This window comes from Vanrija albida (assembly GCF_041260175.1).
Source record: "Vanrija albida strain AlHP1 chromosome Unknown contig_1, whole genome shotgun sequence".
NCBI lineage: Eukaryota > Fungi > Basidiomycota > Tremellomycetes > Trichosporonales > Trichosporonaceae > Vanrija > Vanrija albida.
The window spans coordinates 795,217-813,140 of record NW_027191420.1 but is presented as its reverse complement, the minus strand read 5'-3'; the positions used below and the strand labels follow the sequence as shown (position 1 = coordinate 813,140).

The following is a 17,924-nucleotide window of genomic DNA, read 5'->3' as shown; positions in this document are numbered from 1 at the left end:
TGCGCCCACCTCGCGGCCTGCGGCCGCTCGGTGCTCGACTCACGCGGCAGGATCATACATCACCCACCACCCAATGTCCTATGAGCCCAACCCCCGCCTCTACAATGACTAGGGGCCGTAACGGATGCGTCTACAAATGAGGAAATACGGAAGATTATCGCAACGGCGCCGCGCCGCCGCAACCACCTTTTTAGTAGCCATCGGCAGTGCCGATGGTAACGACGCGGAAGCCAATCGACTGGAGCTTCTTGCGGTCAAGCATGAGGCGGCCGTCAAAGACAAACGCGGGGCGGGGGCAGTTCTCGTAGATCTTCTCCCAGTCGAGGTTCTTGAACTCGTCCCACTCGGTGCAGACAACAATGGCCTCGGCGCCCTTGCAGGCCTCCTCGGCAGACTTCTGGATCGAGACGTGGGGCTTGATGGGCTCGGCGGGGATCGCTCCGTAGTCGGTAAGGTCGAGCCAGATCTGCTCCTCAGTGACCTGGGGGTCGTAGAGCGAGAGGCGAGCCTTCTCGTTGAGGAAGTGGTTGGCAATCGAGATCGAGGGCGACTCGCGAGTGTCACCAGTGTCCTTCTTGAAGGCCCAGCCGAGGATGGCAATCTTCTTGCCCGTGATCGTGTTGAACAGAGTGTCGACGACCTTGCGGGCGAAGCGGCTCTTCTGGTGCTCGTTCATCTCAACAACGGCCTTCCAGTACTTGGCGACCTCGGGGAGGTGGAGCGACTCGGAAAGGTAGACAAGGTTGAGAATGTCCTTCTGGAAGCACGAGCCACCAAAGCCGACCGAAGCCTTGAGGAACTTGGGGCCGACACGCGAGTCCTTGCCGACGGCAAAGGCAACCTCGTCAATGTTGGCGCCAGTGGCCTCGCAGATGGCCGAGAGGGCGTTGATCGACGAGATACGCTGAGCAAGCATGGCGTTGGCAGCGAGCTTGGAGAGCTCCGACGACCAGAGGCCGACAGTAAGGATGCGCTCGCGGGGGACCCAGTTGGCGTAGACCTCGGAGAGGGCGGCGCAGGCGTCGAGACCCGACTGGGTCTGGAGCGAACCGATGAGGACACGGTCGGGGGCGAAAAGGTCGGCAATGGCGGTACCCTCGGCAAGGAACTCGGGGTTCGAGAGGATGTCAAAGGTGCAGCCGGGCTTCGAGTTGGCCTCAAGGATGGTGCGCATAGACCTGGGGGCAGTGTCAGCAGGGTGCGAGTTGTACGCGTAGTGGGCTTGGCATACGCCGCCCCACTACGGCCCGAGACGACTCACTCGGCAGTCTTGCAGGGGACGGTCGACTTCTCAACGACAATCTTGGAGGTGGTCGAGACCTCGGCAATGCGGCGGGTGGCAAGCTGGAGGTAGTTGAGGTCGGCGGCGAAGCCGGCTCCGATACCCGACTTCTTGGTGGGGGTGTTGACCGAGACGAAGATAAGGCTGGGCAAAGGATTAGTAACTATAAATTGAGTCGCGCACAGACGCTACCACTCACTCAGCCTCGGCGATGCCCTTGTCGACGTCGGTCGAGAAGAACAGGTTCTTGCCACGGGCGCCCTTGACAACCTCGTCGAGGCCAGGCTCGTAGATGGGGAGGTCGTCAGAGTTCCAGGCGTCGACACGCTGCTTGTTGAGGTCGACAATCGTGACCTGGATGTGGGGGCACTTGGCGGCAATGACAGCGCAAGTGGGGCCACCGACGTAACCGGCGCCGACTGGGCGTGGTGTCAGTGCTTGCTCGGCTCTCTGGGATGCCGCATGCCAAGTTGCAAGGATAGGGATGGAGAGGGTGTCGAGGAATGGTCATTGGCGCGGCGGCCACCCAGCGTGCTGGCTGTCGCCGACGTGGAACGTGTGGGCGCGGCGCGGCGCGTTTGGCGCGTCATACGCGTTGGGGGTGTGGAATCGCCGTTGGCAGCGCAAGCAGACTACTTACTGCAGCAAATCTTCTTGACCTGGATGGGGGCCATTGCGAACAAAGTCTAGTCTATGGGTAAAAGTTGAAGAAGGAAGAAGGGGGTTGGAAGAGGGTGATGGATGGAAAAACAGATTATTATGAGGTGGGGGGTTGGGTGGGTGGATGGGCGCGGTGGGTGGGTGGGATGGATTGGGTTGGGTGGTCGTGTTGGAGGCTGGCTGGCTGGCTGGGCGGAGCGGGGCGGGGATGGCGGCTGGGACTTCTGGCGCTGCGGTGCAAGCCGCAGTGTTCGTGCGTTGTGCCGTTTGTTGGACGGGCAAAGTAGGGAGGAGGGCGGCGAGAGGGACGGGTCGGTTGGGTTGGGTTGGACTGGTACGCCGCCGACGCGCGCCGCCGCCTCACCACGCCCACCAGGCCCGCCGCGCCGCCTGTCTATTACCCTAGGGTATTTGGTCCCACGGGTAGATCAAAGTGCGTCGAGGGCACCCACGACGAGTGCGACGAGCAACCCAGTCGCCCAGAATGAGTTTGGGCAAGCGCCGCCGATTCAGGGAATGTGATTCAGCTTTGTGTCAGAGAGGGCGTCGGGCGGATTGGCGCTGACGCTGCGCCCCGCTCGCCGCGTCCACCCACCTACCACTTTGGCGCTCTTTTCCTCACGACATTCAATTTTTTTTTCGTTCATCGATAAAGGGGACGCCTGGACGCGGTGGCCCTGACACGTGGGATTTCCCTGACCGGGAGCGCGCGAACATAGAGCGAGGCACGAAACAGGCAAACGCAAACATTGCGCGCGGCGAGTGCTCTGCTTTGGTGGTGTTCGATCAGACGGCTCGCATTGCATTTGGCTCGCTCCCGCCCGGGTCGATCCGGCGCCGCCGTCGACGTCTGCGGCGAGATCGCCCGCGAGCCCGCACACCTGCACGCCCGCGCTGCCCGTTTCACGTCAGAGCTGCCGCCGACGACTCTTGCCATCAGACAGGGTTGCATCCGTCCGGGTTTGATGCCTGGCGACACCCGCGAGTTTAGAGTTGGCAGCGTGAAGAGGAAAAGAATGGTACGGTCAGGGCGGGGGGAAGGGGAGGTGAGCTGTTCATAGCCCACGGCGTCTGCCAAGGGGTGGGTCCAGACGCGTTGGGCGGATCGTGGCACCGCGGCATGCTTCTAGTTGACTCGCCGGCTGCTGGCTGGGCGACTATGGCGCTATCGATCTGGTGCTATGCCCTAGGCTGGCTGGGCAGATCGATCCACGCATAGAAGGATCCGCGCACTGATCGATCCGCGCATCAGCGATCCCAAGGTGGTCCCAGTCAAGCAGCATGTACCAAATAGCAACCATTCGCGGGATAGATTGTGCCCCCAATCGAGTAGATGGGCCCACTTTTCGTCCGAACCCCGCTGGGATTCGAACTCTGAACCTCGAGTTGTTACACAAGAGCGAACGCAGTCCCCAGCCCCTGCCCCACGAGACGTTGCTTGTGGTGGGAGTGTTTCAGCGGGGTTGGCCGGTGCGACCGGCACTGGCACCGGCACTGGGACTGGCACCGGCGCTGGTACCCCGGGTGGGTCGACGTCCACGATGGCGGAGCCGACCTTGCGTCGCGCATGCCCAGCAGGCCAGCTCGGCTCGTGGCCTAGCATCGTCCTTTGGTCCAGCAGGCCTGCAGCCAGCAGCTAGCAGATCCCATCCTTGAGACCTAAGCCGCGCCGTCGTCGCGAGGAGTGTAGGTGGCACACCACGTGGAATGACGTAAGGCACCCCACCCACCCCCACTCGACTCCACCATCTTGGCTGGCGTAGCATCTCCGGCGCGTCAGACCTTGACTTGACTTTCGCGTCGCCACTGACACAGTCACCACCATGCCCAGTGAGCGCGCTGCGATTGCAGCCCTCCCCCCTCGCCCCAACTCCGAACCCCGCTGACCCCCCAACCCCCCAGTCGCAAGCGCCGCGAGCCGCCTGACAGCAGCCTACAACCGGCACTTTGACGCGCACCCGCTGCTAACGCTGACCGCGGCCAACGGGGTGTTGTCGAGCGTGTCGGATGTTGTGGTGGGTCGGGGCGGGGGCAGGGTACAGCTGACGCGTAGGCACAGGGGCTGGGCATGGCCGTGAGTCGGGCGCGCGGACAGCTACTCCCCCCACCAGCTCACTCCCCAGCTCGCGGACGGCGAACGGCCGGCCTACGACGTGGCCCGCACGGCCCGCTTCGCGGCCTTTGGCGTCGGCATGGGCCCGGTTGTCGGTGCGTGTGCTTCTGCCGGCTTCTGCCTAGCCCGCTCGGCCTAGCGGCGCCGCTCCACTCGCTCGCGCTAACGCGCTCGCTCGCTCGCACCCACAGGCCAGTGGCTCCGCTTCCTCGAGTACGCCGTCCCCATGCGCGGGCACGCGGTGCGCACGACCGCGGCCCGCGTGCTCCTCGACCAGGCGGTCTTCGCTCCGACCGGCGTGAGCTCCCCTCCCCACCCCGGGACGCGGCTGACCCCGCAGCTGACCCTCTTCGTCGGCGGCATGGGGCTCATGGAGGGGCGCTCGCGCGCGCAGATCGCCGACAAGTTTGACGCGGTCTACTGGAGTACGTGGGAGGGATTGGTGAAGCTCACGCCCAGCCGCGCTCAAGACGAACTGGAAGGTGTGGCCTGCTATCCAGGCGGCGAATCTCGGCGTCGTGCCCCTCCGCTACCGCTTGCCCTTTCAGCAGACGTGCGGCATTGTGTGGAACACGTATTTGAGTTTGCTCAACTCGTCCAAGTGGGTCGCGTGGTGGGCCGCGCTGATGGCAGGGGAGCGCAGGGAAAGGACGTCGCGCCGGTCAAGGATGGCAAGCCTGCGCCGGCGGGAACGCCGTAGCAAGCGGTCACTCTTACGCAGCGGGTGCCACTCCACACCGCCACACGCACCCAACCTACCAACATCGACATCTGACACATCCTCCACTCTCCACACCTCATGCACATAGCACAGAACAGCTCTCTCCCACGACCCCCCCGCATTGTATACAGTAATGCATGTGGATTAGGTAGCGTGTCGAAATGCCATAGTGTCCCGGACCGCCTACAGGTGCGCTCGTTACAGGCTGGCGCGTACTTGAACTTTAAATCGTAGTCTAGGCATCCTGCAACGTCAGCGCGAGCCCACAACCACCACAACACGAGGTGCACACACATCACCGGGAACAGATTCTTGCGTCTCCCCCTTCTCCGCCGGCGTCAACGCCTTCGACTGCCGTTCGGCAGCGAGCGCCGCAAGCTCGGCCTGCAGCGCAGCGTGCGTCTCGGACGCCTTGGTCGCCTGCGCAGCGAACGCCTCGGCGTGCGCCTTGCTGGCCGCGTCAAGCTGCGCAGCGTGCTCCTTGCGGAGCTCGTCCATCGCGTTGGTGAACTCGGTTCGGTTCATCTCGAGCATCAGGTTCATGCCCTCGAGCTCGTCTGTCCGCGACTCGAGCTCCTGCCTGACCCGGCGCAGCTCCTCGTTGGCCTTTGTAGGCGAAGGGGGAGGCGTGAGCTTCTTGATGGCCACGAGCTCCTTCTGCGCAGTGTCGAGCTGCGTCTTGAGCTGCGCCACGGCCTTCTCAGAGTCGTTCAACGACTTGCTCGATGCGGCGAGCTCGGCGTTGGCGGCCTCACGTCCGTCTTGAGCCTCCTGCAGCGAGCGGATAGCCTTGTCGTGCGCAGACTGAACGGCCGAGAGCTCGGCGGCGGCGGTCTCCGCGGCCGAGGTGGCGGCCTTGGAGTGGGCAGCCTTCAAGGCCTCGAGCTCGGCATCGGCCGCCTCCTTGGCCGAGGTGACAGCCTTGGAGTGGGCAGCCTTGAGAGCCTCGAGCTCCTTGGCGTGGTCGGCGGTAGCCTTGTCCGACGCAGCCTTGGTGGCAGCCGCGGCCTCGTCCGAAGCCGACTTGGTGGCAGCCGCGACGGCGGCAGCGAGGGCAGCCTCGTGCTTCGCAGTAAGCTCCTTGACCGTGTCGGCGTGCGACGCAGACAGCTTGTCAGAGGCCGACGCCTTCTCGGCGACCTCCTTTGCGTGACCGTCCTTGAGCGCCTGGATCGCCTCCTCGTGCGTGCTCTGCAGCTGGTCGACGGCGTTGACGTGGGCGTCAGAGAGCTCGGCAGCGTGCGCAGACTTGATCGCCTGGATCTTCTCCTCGTGCGTAGTCTGGAGCTGGTCGACGGCGTTGACATGGGCCTCACCAAGGGCCTTCTCATGGGCCTGCTTGATTCCCTCGACCTCCTTGGTATGGGCCTGCTTCAGCTCGTCAACGGCCTTGGTGTGGGCAGCGTCGAGCTCGGCAGTGGCAGCAGTGCTTGCGGCAGCAAGGGCATCGGCATGAGACTTCTTGAGCGCGTCGATCTCCTTGACCTGCGCGGCCTTGAGCGCCTCAACTTCCTTGGCGTGTCCCTCCTTGAGCTTGGAGGCCTCGGAAGAGTGCTCGCCGCGGAGGGCCTCGAGCGCAGAGTTATTCTTGGCCGAGGCAGCCTCCTGAGCGGCCTTGAGCGCTGCAGCCAGGGCCGCGTCATGCTCGGCCTTTGCCGACTCGAGGCTCTTCTCAAGCGAAGTGATGACGCCCTGGAGCGACTGCTCCTTGGCGTCGGCAACCTGCTTGGCCTCCTCGAGCGAGTCCTTGGCCTTCTGCACGGCCGTAACCTTGGCCCGGAGCTCATCGCGCTCCTTCTCGGCCGCCTGGAGCGACGCGCGCAGCTTGTCAGACTCGCCCTCGGTAGCGGTAGACGCCGAGATCTTGGCGTTGGCGTCCTCGAGCTGGCGCTTGAGCTCGGCAATGGTCTCCTCGTGCGTGGCCGAGGAAGCGACGAGGCTGGTGTGGGCAGCGACAGCCTTCTCGTGGGCATCCTTCAGCTCCTGCTTGGTCAGGCCTTGCTCTTCGCCTTCTTGCTCTTCCTGCGTCTTGCTCACCTTGAGCTCCTTGCTCTTTGCCTCGACAGCCGCCTCTGACTCTGCAATCACCTTGGCGTGGGCAGATGCCTGCTCGGCATGCGTGCCGAGCTCACCCTGCAAGCCAGTGCGCTCCTTCTCCCATGCACCGACCTTGTCGCCATGAGCCTTGCGCTCGGCCTCGAGCTCCTCGCGCAGCTCATCACGCTCAGTCTCCAGCTCCTTGACCTTGCCCTCGAGGCCCTCGAGTCCTCGGAAGCTCTTCTCAGCCTCCTCGGCGCCCTCGGCAATCTCAGCCTCGAGCTTGTCCTTGAGAGTGGACAGCTTGTCAAGCTTGGCCTGAAGCGCGGCCCGCTCCTCGCCAGCCTTGGCCAACGAAGCCTCAAACTCGGCCACCTTGGTGGCAAGCTCGGACTGGACAGCGGCCAGAGTCGCCTCGACAGTCGAGTGCGCGGCCTTGGCCTCGGAGAGCTCGGCGCGGACAGCACGCACCTCCTCCTCAAAGCGGTCACGGGCGGCAGCGAGCTCCTTGACCTGCGACTCGTGTCCAGTGGCAACAGCATCCCGGGCATCGCGCGCCTCGTTGGCCTCACGCTCGTGCTCAGCCGTCAAGTCGGTGAGCTTGGCGTGCAGCTCTGCCCGCGATGAGTCGGCCTCGGCGAACTTGCTCTCGAGCTCGGCAACCCTGTGTGTAAGCCCGCGTTCTAAATTAACACCCACCTTGCCTGGATCTCATCGCGCTCCTTGGTCAGGTCGGCGACCTTGCCCTCGAGAACAGCCTTGGCCTCGCCATGGGCCTTGTCGGCCTCCTCGGTGGCAGAGACGATCTTGGCCTCGAGCGCAGCCTTCTCGTCCTCGAAGCGCTTGGTGAGCTCGTCGATCCGCGCCTGCACCTCGGCCTCGGCGGCGGCCTTGCGTGCGGCAGCGGTACCGGCAGCGGGGGCAGAGGCTGAAACCACACTCGGGCGCGCACGGCTGATGGAAGAAGAAATGCTCGACGAAGTCGGCTTGTGCAGCGTACCCGTGCGTGGCGTTGTCGTGGTCGAAGCGGACAGGCTAGGGCGGGCAGCCTTGGGAGTCGGCTTGACCTCGGGCTTTGCAGTGACCGTGGTGCGCGCCGACGAGACGGTGGAGGCGGCCGCCGAGCTTGGTGTCCCCTGGCTGACAATGGTGGACGCCGACGCAGGAGGTGTGATGGTCGAACGTGCCTTTGTGTGGGTGGCAGCACCCACAGTGGACCGTGCGGTCGGAACCGCAGGCTTGGTGAGGGCAGGGCGCACCCGTGCAGTAGTCGTCGTGCCAACAGTCGAGGCAGGGCCAGCGCTCGAGCGCGCCTTGGCCACGGTCGTCGAAGTCGTGGAAGCGCCCGTAGTCGAAGCCGCCAGCGGACGTGGGCGTGCGATGGGCGAGTCGGGTCCGGTCGAGGCCGAGGACGCCGTCTTGGGGCGGGGCGGGTGCGACGACGACGAGGCCAGGTGAGGCGCGGTGCCTGCCGTGCGTGCCGCCGAGGCCGCCGTCGGGGCGGTAAGGGGCTTGCGGTTGGCGAGCGAGGGGCGGGGGGCGGCCACGGGCTTTGTCACGGCCTTGCGCGGCGAGGCGACGACCTTGCTCTTGGGCGAGCCTGTCGCCGTCAGTCGCTGCTTTGCCGCAGCTGCTGCTGTCGACCCACCGCCAAAGACGCCGCTCTTGAGGACCTTCTTGACGCCGCCTTCCTTGCGAGCGGGTCCGTTCTCCTTGTCCTCTCCGCGGTCCTTGGCCACTGCGTCCTTGCGCGGGGTAGGCTTGTCGGCGGTGGCCGAGTCGTCGGTGGCGGGAACGGCCGTGTGTGCGTCGGCGTCGTCGTCGGCGTCATTGTCAATGTCGTCGTGCTCTGCCTCGTCCTCTCCGTCTTGGTCGTGGACGTCGCTAGTGGCTGCTGGGTCTGACGATGCCGAGAGGGGCTCGTGCGAATCGTCGAGTGCGAGGGCCACTGCGGCGGCGACGTCGTCGACTGGCGGCGGTGCCGAGTCTACCAGGGACATGTTTGTCTAGGATGGACGCCGTGTGGACGTGGATTGTGAGTGTGTGCGTGTGTGCGTGTATGCGTCGTTGATGCGTGAAGGGAGGGGGGGGAAGGGGGAGGGGGAGTGGGGTGGGTCAAAGGGAGATGAGATGGTGGTGGGTGTGTGTGGGTGGTCTGTGAGCCGCTCGCTGGCTCGCTGGCAATGCTGGCTGGTGGCCGACACGATACTATGAGTGGATTGTAATCCTCTCACTGAAAGTCTCTCACTCGACTCTCCCCGCGTCACTGTTACACGCGCGCGCGCGACGCGGCTGCCCGACCTCCGTTCCCTACCCAAATTCAGGCACACTGACCCCGCCCAAAAGCGGGCGGCTTAAGCTCGAAATCATCCAATACAACCAGACGTCGTCGTCGTCCGACGCGCACCGCGCACCCACGCGCGCACGCGCACCGACGCGCCCAATGCAGTAGGACAACGCGCGCGGCCGCACCACTCTGCATCGACAACGTTGCAGGAATACACGGCCATGCAAGTGCGACGACAACCCACACCGGCCACCGTTACACCCTCGGATCATGCACGCGGGACAAGGCCAAGCTAGCAGGAATGCGGCTGCGAGCAGAGCCAGAGAGCGAGCGAGGGGGCGAGCCGGGCGGCGGCGAGGCGGCGCGGGTTCTTCAGGGAAGAGGGGCATGGCGGTAGCACCCATTCTTGGCTTGACCCAAGACGGCAGGGGGTGGGTCGGGGTTGGGACGGACGGCGCGGGTCTGCAGCGCCGCCCGCTGCCACCGTAATTCATGACCCCAGCGCATGTCTGGGGTAGCGAGGAGAGCAAGGAGGGCAGGCGTGGGGAAGAGTCGAAGAGTGACAAGGGTAAGAGGGTCGAACACTGCACGTGGCGAAGTGGCAGGTGACTAGGTGGCATAGTCGGTCAATGCAACGCGCCGCTCGTGAGCATGGTAAAGAATAGGCCAACGCGCCGCGCGCCCGCCGCCCTCGTGATCATGGCAATTCATATCGTGCATTGCCGGCAATGCAGGGGAGTGTATGGAAGTATGGCAAGTCGTAGCAGTGGAAGCGGCAGAGGGCAGCGGGTGCCCGTTCAACCCCGCGCCTAGTGGTACTTCTGGATGGCGCTGAGGTACGCGTTGCCGACGGGGGTGAGGGCGCCCGAGCCGTCAGTCAGCTGCCACGAGCCGAGGCCGATGCCGTTGGAGATGGCATACGCCGCGACACGGGGGTCGTTCTCAAAGAAGTCGACGACGTCGTTGATGAACTGGGTCTGCTGGCCGGGGTCCGAGCAGGGCGTGAAGCCGTTGCTGTCGTCGACGCACGCAAACTCGGTGACCCAAATCGGCTTCTGGTACTTGTTGTAGTAGTAGTCGATCGAGGCCTTGGCGCCAGCCAGCGAGTTCTTGTTGACGTGGACATTGGTAATGTCCCAGTCGCCGCCAGCCTCGAGGAAGGGCGTGAGCCAGTCCTCCGCGAGCTGCTTGCACATGGACGGGCTGACGAGCTTGGAGCCGGCGTCGCCAAAGGGCGCGACGAGGTCCTTCCACACCTGGGCGCCGCGGGCGGGGCTGAAGTCGGCCGAGCCCGGCGTGTTGCAGTCGGGCTCCTCATAGCCGATAATGTAAGGCGGGGGCGGGTTCTTGCTGAGCGCCTGGAAGGCGGCGTAGCGCGCCGCGTCGTCCTGGTCCGAGCCGAGGTGGCCGTCGCCCCAGAGCATGGGCACGGCGATCGGCGTGCCCGAGTGGCCCGAGGGGTTGGGCGTCCAGTCGTACCACCATCCGATGTGGGGCGCGAACTGGTCGTAGCCCTGGCCCGAGGAAATACCCGCCTTGATGCCGTTGGGCGTGTTGCCGGCCTGGGGGACGACGGCGGTGGTCGAAGCCGGGGGCGCCGACGACGACGTGCTGGCCGACGACGAGGGGGCCTCGGTGGGCGCCGTCGTCGGGGCCGTGCTCAGCGACGACGGGGGCGGCGAGGCCGAGCCGGCCGTCGAGTCGGACGCCGACGACGCGGGCGCAGAGGGCGTGCCCGAGGCGGTGCCCGACGCGGTACCCGACGCGGTGCCCGAGGCGGCGGTGGGGGTGCCCGACGCGGGGGTGCTGGGCGCGGTGGTGGCGGCCGAGCTGCCCGACGACGGGGTGTACGACGGCGTCACGCTCGACGCCGCGCCCGTAGGACGGACCTTGCACTTCTTGCCGTCCTTGCCGTACTTGATCTCGTATGTGCGCTTGCGCGAGACAGGCGCGACGCCGCGCGGCGCGTGGGGGCGCGCGACGCCGGGCACGCCGCGGTCGAGCGCAGCGACGTCGGGGACGAAGCGGGCCTCGGCGGCGGCCGCGAGCGCGAGCAGGAGGGAGGCGAGGGCGGTGAGCTGCATTGTGGGGTGACGACGGCGCCAGGCGGTCGTGTAACGAGTGTGGTAACGAGTGTGGGGGATGAAGAGTCTGAAGAACGCACACCGCGCTCTTGTAAACCTTTTGTCCGCCCCAGTCGCCAGCGCAGCCTCGCCAGCCAGCGCCGGCCCACACCCCAGGTCCGCCGTCAACACGCGGCGCTTGACGACGGCCGCGAGCGCGGGACGCATTCGGGGGTCGTGAGCTGTTCCTCTGTACCTCGGAGTCGCGCGTGTAGCGCAGCGCAGGTGGGCGTGGGCGTGGGTGTGTCTGCTCCAGCACCCCAGCACCCCCGGCGCCGCCGGCGATCGCGACCGCCTCGTCCCTGCGGCACGAGAACGGGGGTGCCGTTGCCAGGTTATTCCTGGGTCGCGTTTGCGTGCCGCCTCGCCGCGCCGCACACCGCCGCGCCACTCCCGCCGCCGTGCCACACCCGCACGCGTCGAGGCACGCCCTGAAACTCTTCTCCCCTCGGCGGCACATCCAACCCTTGCTCGATGGCTTACGACGCCCCGTCCAGCCTTTGAGCTCAGTCGCGTCGGGTCTGCATCGCTGCTCCTCTTGCCATGTCCTGCTGCGACTGCCGCTGCGGCGCCGCTGCTGCGGCACTTGGGTCGTTTATTCCAGGCCTCGGCGCACACCCCGAGGCCCGAGGCACTGTATCAGACTCGCCCAACCGTCGGGCGCGTCGCTGGCCCGATTCCAGCAGTCAGACCTGCCTCCAGCAGTCCGGCCTGCCTCCTCCTCAATCCCACCTCTGCATTCGTCTACAACACTTGAAACTTGTTTATATCAGATCAGGTTCTCGTCGAGGCACTGGCCACACGACACGCCGTGATGCACGCGTCGTTACAACAGCCCGTTACAACTGTGCCTCCAAGCAACGGCTGCAGGCTGCCGTCGCGTCGCGCCGCGCCGCGCCCCGCCTCGCTTGCTCACTCGCTACAACCGCGCCAGGTCGGTGCGGCGCAGCTCCTCAAACGTGTCGCGTCCCCACACCTCCTCGAGCAGCTGCTCGGCAGTGCGCACAAACGTCAGGTTCATGGAGCGCGCGCTCGCAGGCAGGTCGTGCGTGTCCTTCTCGTTCTGCGCAGGCAGGATGCAGCGCGTGATGCCGGCGCGGTGCGCACCGAGCAGCTTCTCGCGGATACCGCCGACGGCAGTCACAGCGCCGCGCAGAGTGATCTCGCCAGTGAGGGCGATCGTCGGGGGCACAGGCCGGTTGGTGAGGAGACTGACAAACGTAAGGAGGATTGCCGTGCCCGCGCTTGGCCCGTCCTTCTTGACCGCGCCAGCCGGGAAGTGCAGGTGGATGTCGACGCCGCGCAGCGGGTCGGTCCCCAGGCCGAGCGCCGGGCCGTGCGACTTGACCCACGCCAGGGCGAGCTCGGCACTCTCGCGGATAACATCACCGAGGCTGCCAGTGAGCTGCAGGCGACCCTTGCCACCGGGGATGAGGGTGCTCTCAATAAGCAGGATGCCGCCGTTGCCCGAGCCGCGGTAGGCAAGGCCGGTGACGACACCGGGACGAATGTCCTGCTCACGGAGCTCCTGCTCATACTTGGCCATACCAAGGATTCGCTCAAGGTCGTCGGCCACAATCTCAGGGTTGTAGGCCGCACCGCCGTCGCGCGACGTCGAGAACTCGACAGCCTTCGCTCTGCAGAGCTTGGCAATCTCGCGCTCGAGCGAACGCACACCCGCCTCGCGCGTGTACTCGTTGACGACGCGGGTGAGCACCTGGTCGCTGGTGATGACGCCGCTGTTGCCGAGGCCGTTCTCAATCGTCTGCTTGGGCAGAAGGAAGCGGCGCGCAATGGCGAGCTTCTCGTCGGTGACATAACCAGGGCACTCGATCACCTCGCAACGGTCGAGCAGCGGGGGGCTGATCGTGTCGAGCGAGTTGGCCGTGGCGACAAAGGTCACCTGGCTGAGGTCGATAGGCACGTCACCGAGGTAGTGGTCGTGGAACGCCCAGTTCTGGGCCGGGTCGAGCGTCTCGAGCAGCGCTGCCGCAGGGTCGCCGTGGTAGTTTGACGTGCCAACCTTGTCCAGCTCGTCGACTACGCATCGTTAGCACTTTGCCAACTTGGCCGAACCTTCTAGCACTTACGTAGAATAATCGGGTTCGACACGGTAACCTTGCGAAGGCCTTGGACGAAGAGTCCAGGAAGCGCGCCGACATAACTGTGACGTCAGTACAGCGCCAACAACATTGCCACTCACGTCCTGCGGTGGCCGCGAATCTCAGCCTCGTCCCTCACACCTCCAAGCGAGATGCGGTGGAACTTGCGCCCCAGCGCATTCGCAATGGAGCGAGCAATGCTAGTCTTGCCGACACCCGGTGGCCCCACAAGCAGCAGGATGGGCGCCTTGTCGCGGAAGACATTGTCAGGAGGCGCATTGGCATCAGCACTCTTGGGGTTGGTGGGAGCCGACTGCCGGTTGGCGTCCGTAGGCGACGGAGCCGAGGTGGCAACGTCGTCGGCCTTGTCGTCGAGCGCGACGCCCTCGTCCACATTCTTGGACACCTCGGCAGCCTCAGCGTCGGCGTCCGCCTTCCTCTTCTCCTCCCAGAGGTCGCGGCGGAGGCGGTACACGGCGAGGTACTCGATGACACGGCGCTTGACCTCGGCCAAACCCTCGTGCTCGTCGTCGAGCATCTTCCTCGCGGCCTCGAGGTCGACGCGCTTGCCCTCGCTCACACGCCCCCATGGGAGCGCGAGAAGCCACTCGCAGTACGTCTTGGCGACGCCATACTCTGCCGCCTGGGACGGGATCTTGCTGAGGCGCTGGAGTTCGCGCTGGACGGCCTGTGCGGCCTCGGGGCTCATTTCACTACCGCGTTTCTGCAGAGTCGCCTCGAGGGGCTTGAGGTCGTCGGGGAGCTGCATCTTGGAGGGGCTGTCCTTCTGCGGGCGGCGGCGGACGAGGGCCTGCGATTGGCCGGGCGGGGTTGCAAGCGCACTGTCGTCGGGGGGTCCAATTCCTTTGGCACTAAGGAGTGCGAGCATTACCTCACGCACCCGTGCGCATCTGTCGTCCACGTCTGGGGTGGACAGGAGTTCGACCCTCACGTCCCAGTCGAAGCGGAGGCTGCTGGCAAGCAGGTCGGTCTGGATCGACGGCGGGAGAGCAGCGAGCTTGGGGTGGAGTTCGGGCGACAGGAGCTTGGTGGCCGCCGGCAGGAGGTTGATGGTAGGCCGCGCTGGCGAGGGGACAGGGAGCGAGTAGGTGCTGACAGGGAGAGGCAGTGGCGGGAGGACAGACAGAATGGGAGGGAGGGAGCGGGGAAGGTGAATGCGCGACTATTGTGCATGTCAGCGGGCGCCACGGCGTTGTGTCGATGATGACGGGGCGGCTTACCAGACCCTCGAGGACGACTGTCCAGACATCGTCATCCTTGTGTGCTCTATAGATGCGCTTGACGCGGGCGGCTGGGCAATGTGTCAGTGTCTGCGGGCGCGCGCGCGTGAGTGTGTACACCTACCCGTTGCCCAGCGCCCTACGCGACGATCGCCCTCTGCGACGGGGACGGCCGCGACATAGCGTTCACGCGAGTCTTGTTTGGCCGACTCTGATTGCTCGGACAAGCCGGATAAGATGTGGCTTACTGCCTCTGTGCCGAGTGTGATGGACACTTGGAGGAAGGGGAAGAGGACCACTGGCTTTGGGAGCGGGATGAGGGCCAGCGTTGCTGGGAGGTAGGTTTGCTTTGACATTGTTGAGGAGTGGTTGTGGAACAAGAACAACAAAGACGAGCCGCTTGTAATTAAACCGACGAGTGAGTCGTCGCTGTGTCGTGCTTGGTACTGCTGCAGTAGTCGGTCGACTACGCTAGGCGGTTACTTGGCTCTGTGGCGGCGTGTGGCTGCCTGCACCTGCCCTTCCCCGCACAAGACCACCGTGCGTACGCCGTGTCTGTCCGGTTAACGCCATGTGCTCGCCCGGTGCATTCTACGGAGCTCCACGCGCCACCAGAACCAAAAGGCGCCGATGACGAAGGCGCACACGCAGCCAGCCAGCGCAGACTGACTGACATGAGCCGGGTGACAAGCGGATCACGTGATGGAGTGGATGAGGGCGGCTTAGGTAACAAGTTTCCACGTGGATCCACGTGCCACTTTAGCCATTCTGCAGCCGGATTGCGGCTGTTTGCCTCGGTGGCCGGAATGGCCGAGTGGCGGCCGATGCCCTGGGTCGGTCAAACCCGTTGGGAGTAAAATGTTGGGTTCTCGGCTCTGCAGTCTTAGCTAATCGCCAGTGACGCAACGGCGGCGGCGGCGAGGCGAGGGGGCGGCAACCTGCAAGGCAAAGGACGACGAGGTCCGCCAGGTCAGGTCGGTCGCGACCGACGGCCTGCCTGCCTGCTGCTGCCGCTCGCTGCCTAGGCTCTGGCCTCTCTGCCTCTGACTCGGTCGGATCGTCCCTGGCGACGCGACCACTCCACCGGCCGCCCTCCGTGCCACCCGCGCCCGCCCGCCCGCCCGCCGAAGCAAGGGAAGGGGACGACTCACCTCGGCAAGTTGCTCAAAGCTGAAGCAGCAATCGGAGCACCACCCACCCAGGCAGGCGTATCACAAAGCACGGCGTGATTGCTCACAAAGCCTGAGGCAAGCCCGAGACGCAGCGCAGCGCAGGGCCAGCCAGGCGGCCGCTCCTTTTGCTACATGCAGACTGTACTGCCAGCATGCACAAGAATTTGTCAGGGGTCGGGCTCGGTGGGAGCTCTCGGCTCTCTCTGCCTTTCTGTGACATAGTCATTGTCGTACGGCCCACTTTTGCTTGGCTTGGCCGTTTTTCCAACTACCTACTGCCTGCTGCTGCGCGCCGCCCCACAACGACTCGGTGCATTGCGACACTCTCATAACTGCACTCATCACTTGCATACGCGTCTAGACTAGACTCCGCAGCAACATCAGCATCAACACGTCGCCCACTCGACGCGTCCTTCCCCATCACACACCACACACACCACCAGCCACCTCCTCCACAATGGCATCATTTTTCCGTCGCGCCGCGCCGGCGGCATCGTCCTCGGCACCAGCCAAGGAGACGCCCGCTAAGACGACCGAGATTTACACCGTCCCACCAGAGGGCATCAAGGCAGTCAAGAAGTGGGACTACAATGCCGAGCAGCTGGCCCAGGTGAGTTGTGGCTGCGGCAGGGAAGACCGAGCCGGTGGCAACAGCGCGCTGACCCGTGACAGATTGAGGAACTCAAGGAGGTTGGTAGATTTCGGCGCCTACGTCGCCCGACGCGTCTGAGCCGAGCTAACCGCTGCAGTACACGGCGACCATTGCGCTGCCCGAAACCGACGAGTACTACCTCTGGGAGCAGCGCTTCCTCAACGACATTGGCACGCACGCGCGCTACATGCGCGCTGCCAAGTGGAAGCTCGAGGATGCCAAGAAGCGGATCAAGGCGACAATGGAGTGGCGCCGCGAGTTCCGCCCAGAGACGATTGAGCCTGGAGACGTTGCCATCGAGGCCGAGACGGGCAAGATGTGAGTGGCTTTCGTGCTGGCGCTTTGTGCACGGTCGCAAGGTGGCGTCATGACGGCGCGGCGGCGACGCGTCGGCGACACGTCGCGACACCGAGCGCCCCGCGGGGAGCGGAGCTCAACTGACACCCACCCCCAGCATCATCACAGGTTTCGACAAGGACGCCCGCCCCGTCATCTACATGCGCCCGTCGCGCGAGAACACGGACACGTCGCCGCGGCAGATCCGCCACCTGATCTACGTCCTCGAGCGTGCGATCGACCTCATGCCCGAGAACCAGGAGCAGGTGGCGATTGTCGTCGACTACAAGTCGGCGACGTCGTCCAAGACGCCATCGATCAGCACTGGGCTCAAGGTGCTCAACATTCTGCAGCACCACTACGTCGAGCGCCTGGGCCGCGGACTGGTCATCAACATGCCGTGGTGGATCAATGCCTTCTTTAGCGGCATCCAGCCATTCATGGACCCCATCACGCGTGACAAGATCCGCTTCAACCCCACGCTCACCGAGCTCATCGACCCGCAGCAGCTCGACCTCGAGTACGGCGGCGAGTACAACCTCGACTTCAACAAGGATGTCTACTGGAAGACGATTACCGAGTTCTGCCGCATCGACGCCGAGGGTGGCCGCACTGGCCCCGACGGCAACAAGTGGTACCCGCCCTCGGGCAACGGCATCAAGCATGCCGTCGACAACTTCAAGCCCGCGGCCGCCGCCGAGGCCCAGCCCGAGACTGCCGACGCGCCCCGCTCGCCCACGGCCAACACGATTGCGAGCGCGCCGAGCGTCGACCAGCCCGGCACGCCGGCCGAGGACACCAACGGGCTCGCCGACAACCTTGCCAAGGCTACCATCGCCGACAAGGAGCCCCAGGCGGCTGGCGACGACAACGCCGACGCGACCCCCAAGCCCGTCACCCCCGCGGCTGTCGCTGCCTAGACCTAGCCTAGACCGCTAGATCCCATCGCATCTATCTTTTGCCGAGACACGACTCGCATTGTTCACCGGGCTGGTGCCCCAACGCGCCACCCGCATATTACTAGAGAGGATATTCTTGACCTGGCGCGGCCGGGCTGTACTCGTATGCACTGTTTACTAAATGCTGGGGGTGGGTGGGGTGGGGTGGGGACCGGGGTGCGATCGCGGCGCGCCGCGGTCGCGGGGCAGCCGAGTGGGTGTCCAGGCTGGCCGACGGCGACGTGGGCACTCGGCAGCTG

The 17,924-nt window shown here is 65.1% G+C and overlaps 6 protein-coding genes across 6 annotated transcripts; 2 read left to right on the top strand and 4 right to left on the bottom strand.

Annotated features, from left to right (window-relative positions):
* Positions 1 to 190: 190 nt before the first annotated feature.
* On the bottom strand, positions 191 to 1,956 carry UGD5 (UDP-glucose 6-dehydrogenase 5; the record flags this gene model as incomplete). The annotated part of the gene is made up of 4 exons (XM_069349003.1): positions 191 to 1,178; positions 1,262 to 1,426; positions 1,482 to 1,701; positions 1,923 to 1,956. The coding sequence occupies 4 exons, from the start codon at positions 1,954 to 1,956 to the stop codon at positions 191 to 193; spliced, it is 1,407 nt and encodes a 468-aa protein (XP_069212547.1).
* A 1,809-nt stretch (positions 1,957 to 3,765) lies between these two features.
* On the top strand, positions 3,766 to 4,755 carry Q8F55_000349 (uncharacterized protein; the record flags this gene model as incomplete). The annotated part of the gene is made up of 8 exons (XM_069349002.1): positions 3,766 to 3,772; positions 3,845 to 3,957; positions 3,996 to 4,016; positions 4,066 to 4,150; positions 4,247 to 4,353; positions 4,396 to 4,480; positions 4,515 to 4,656; positions 4,689 to 4,755. The coding sequence occupies 8 exons, from the start codon at positions 3,766 to 3,768 to the stop codon at positions 4,753 to 4,755; spliced, it is 627 nt and encodes a 208-aa protein (XP_069212546.1).
* A 256-nt stretch (positions 4,756 to 5,011) lies between these two features.
* On the bottom strand, positions 5,012 to 8,813 carry Q8F55_000348 (uncharacterized protein; the record flags this gene model as incomplete). The annotated part of the gene is made up of 5 exons (XM_069349001.1): positions 5,012 to 5,020; positions 5,071 to 6,759; positions 6,814 to 7,477; positions 7,513 to 8,413; positions 8,462 to 8,813. 5 exons carry the CDS (start codon positions 8,811 to 8,813, stop codon positions 5,012 to 5,014), a joined length of 3,615 nt encoding a protein of 1,204 aa, XP_069212545.1.
* A 1,096-nt stretch (positions 8,814 to 9,909) lies between these two features.
* Q8F55_000347 (uncharacterized protein) lies at positions 9,910 to 11,184 on the bottom strand (the record flags this gene model as incomplete). Its single annotated transcript, XM_069349000.1, has 1 exon — positions 9,910 to 11,184. The coding sequence occupies one exon, from the start codon at positions 11,182 to 11,184 to the stop codon at positions 9,910 to 9,912; it is 1,275 nt and encodes a 424-aa protein (XP_069212544.1).
* A 958-nt stretch (positions 11,185 to 12,142) lies between these two features.
* On the bottom strand, positions 12,143 to 14,922 carry Q8F55_000346 (uncharacterized protein; the record flags this gene model as incomplete). The annotated part of the gene is made up of 5 exons (XM_069348999.1): positions 12,143 to 13,263; positions 13,314 to 13,387; positions 13,427 to 14,508; positions 14,567 to 14,637; positions 14,691 to 14,922. 5 exons carry the CDS (start codon positions 14,920 to 14,922, stop codon positions 12,143 to 12,145), a joined length of 2,580 nt encoding a protein of 859 aa, XP_069212543.1.
* Positions 14,923 to 16,195: 1,273 nt separating this feature from the next.
* Q8F55_000345 (uncharacterized protein) lies at positions 16,196 to 17,646 on the top strand (the record flags this gene model as incomplete). The annotated part of the gene is made up of 4 exons (XM_069348998.1): positions 16,196 to 16,348; positions 16,411 to 16,428; positions 16,488 to 16,708; positions 16,845 to 17,646. The coding sequence occupies 4 exons, from the start codon at positions 16,196 to 16,198 to the stop codon at positions 17,644 to 17,646; spliced, it is 1,194 nt and encodes a 397-aa protein (XP_069212542.1).
* Between the last annotated feature and the right edge of the window lie 278 nt (positions 17,647 to 17,924).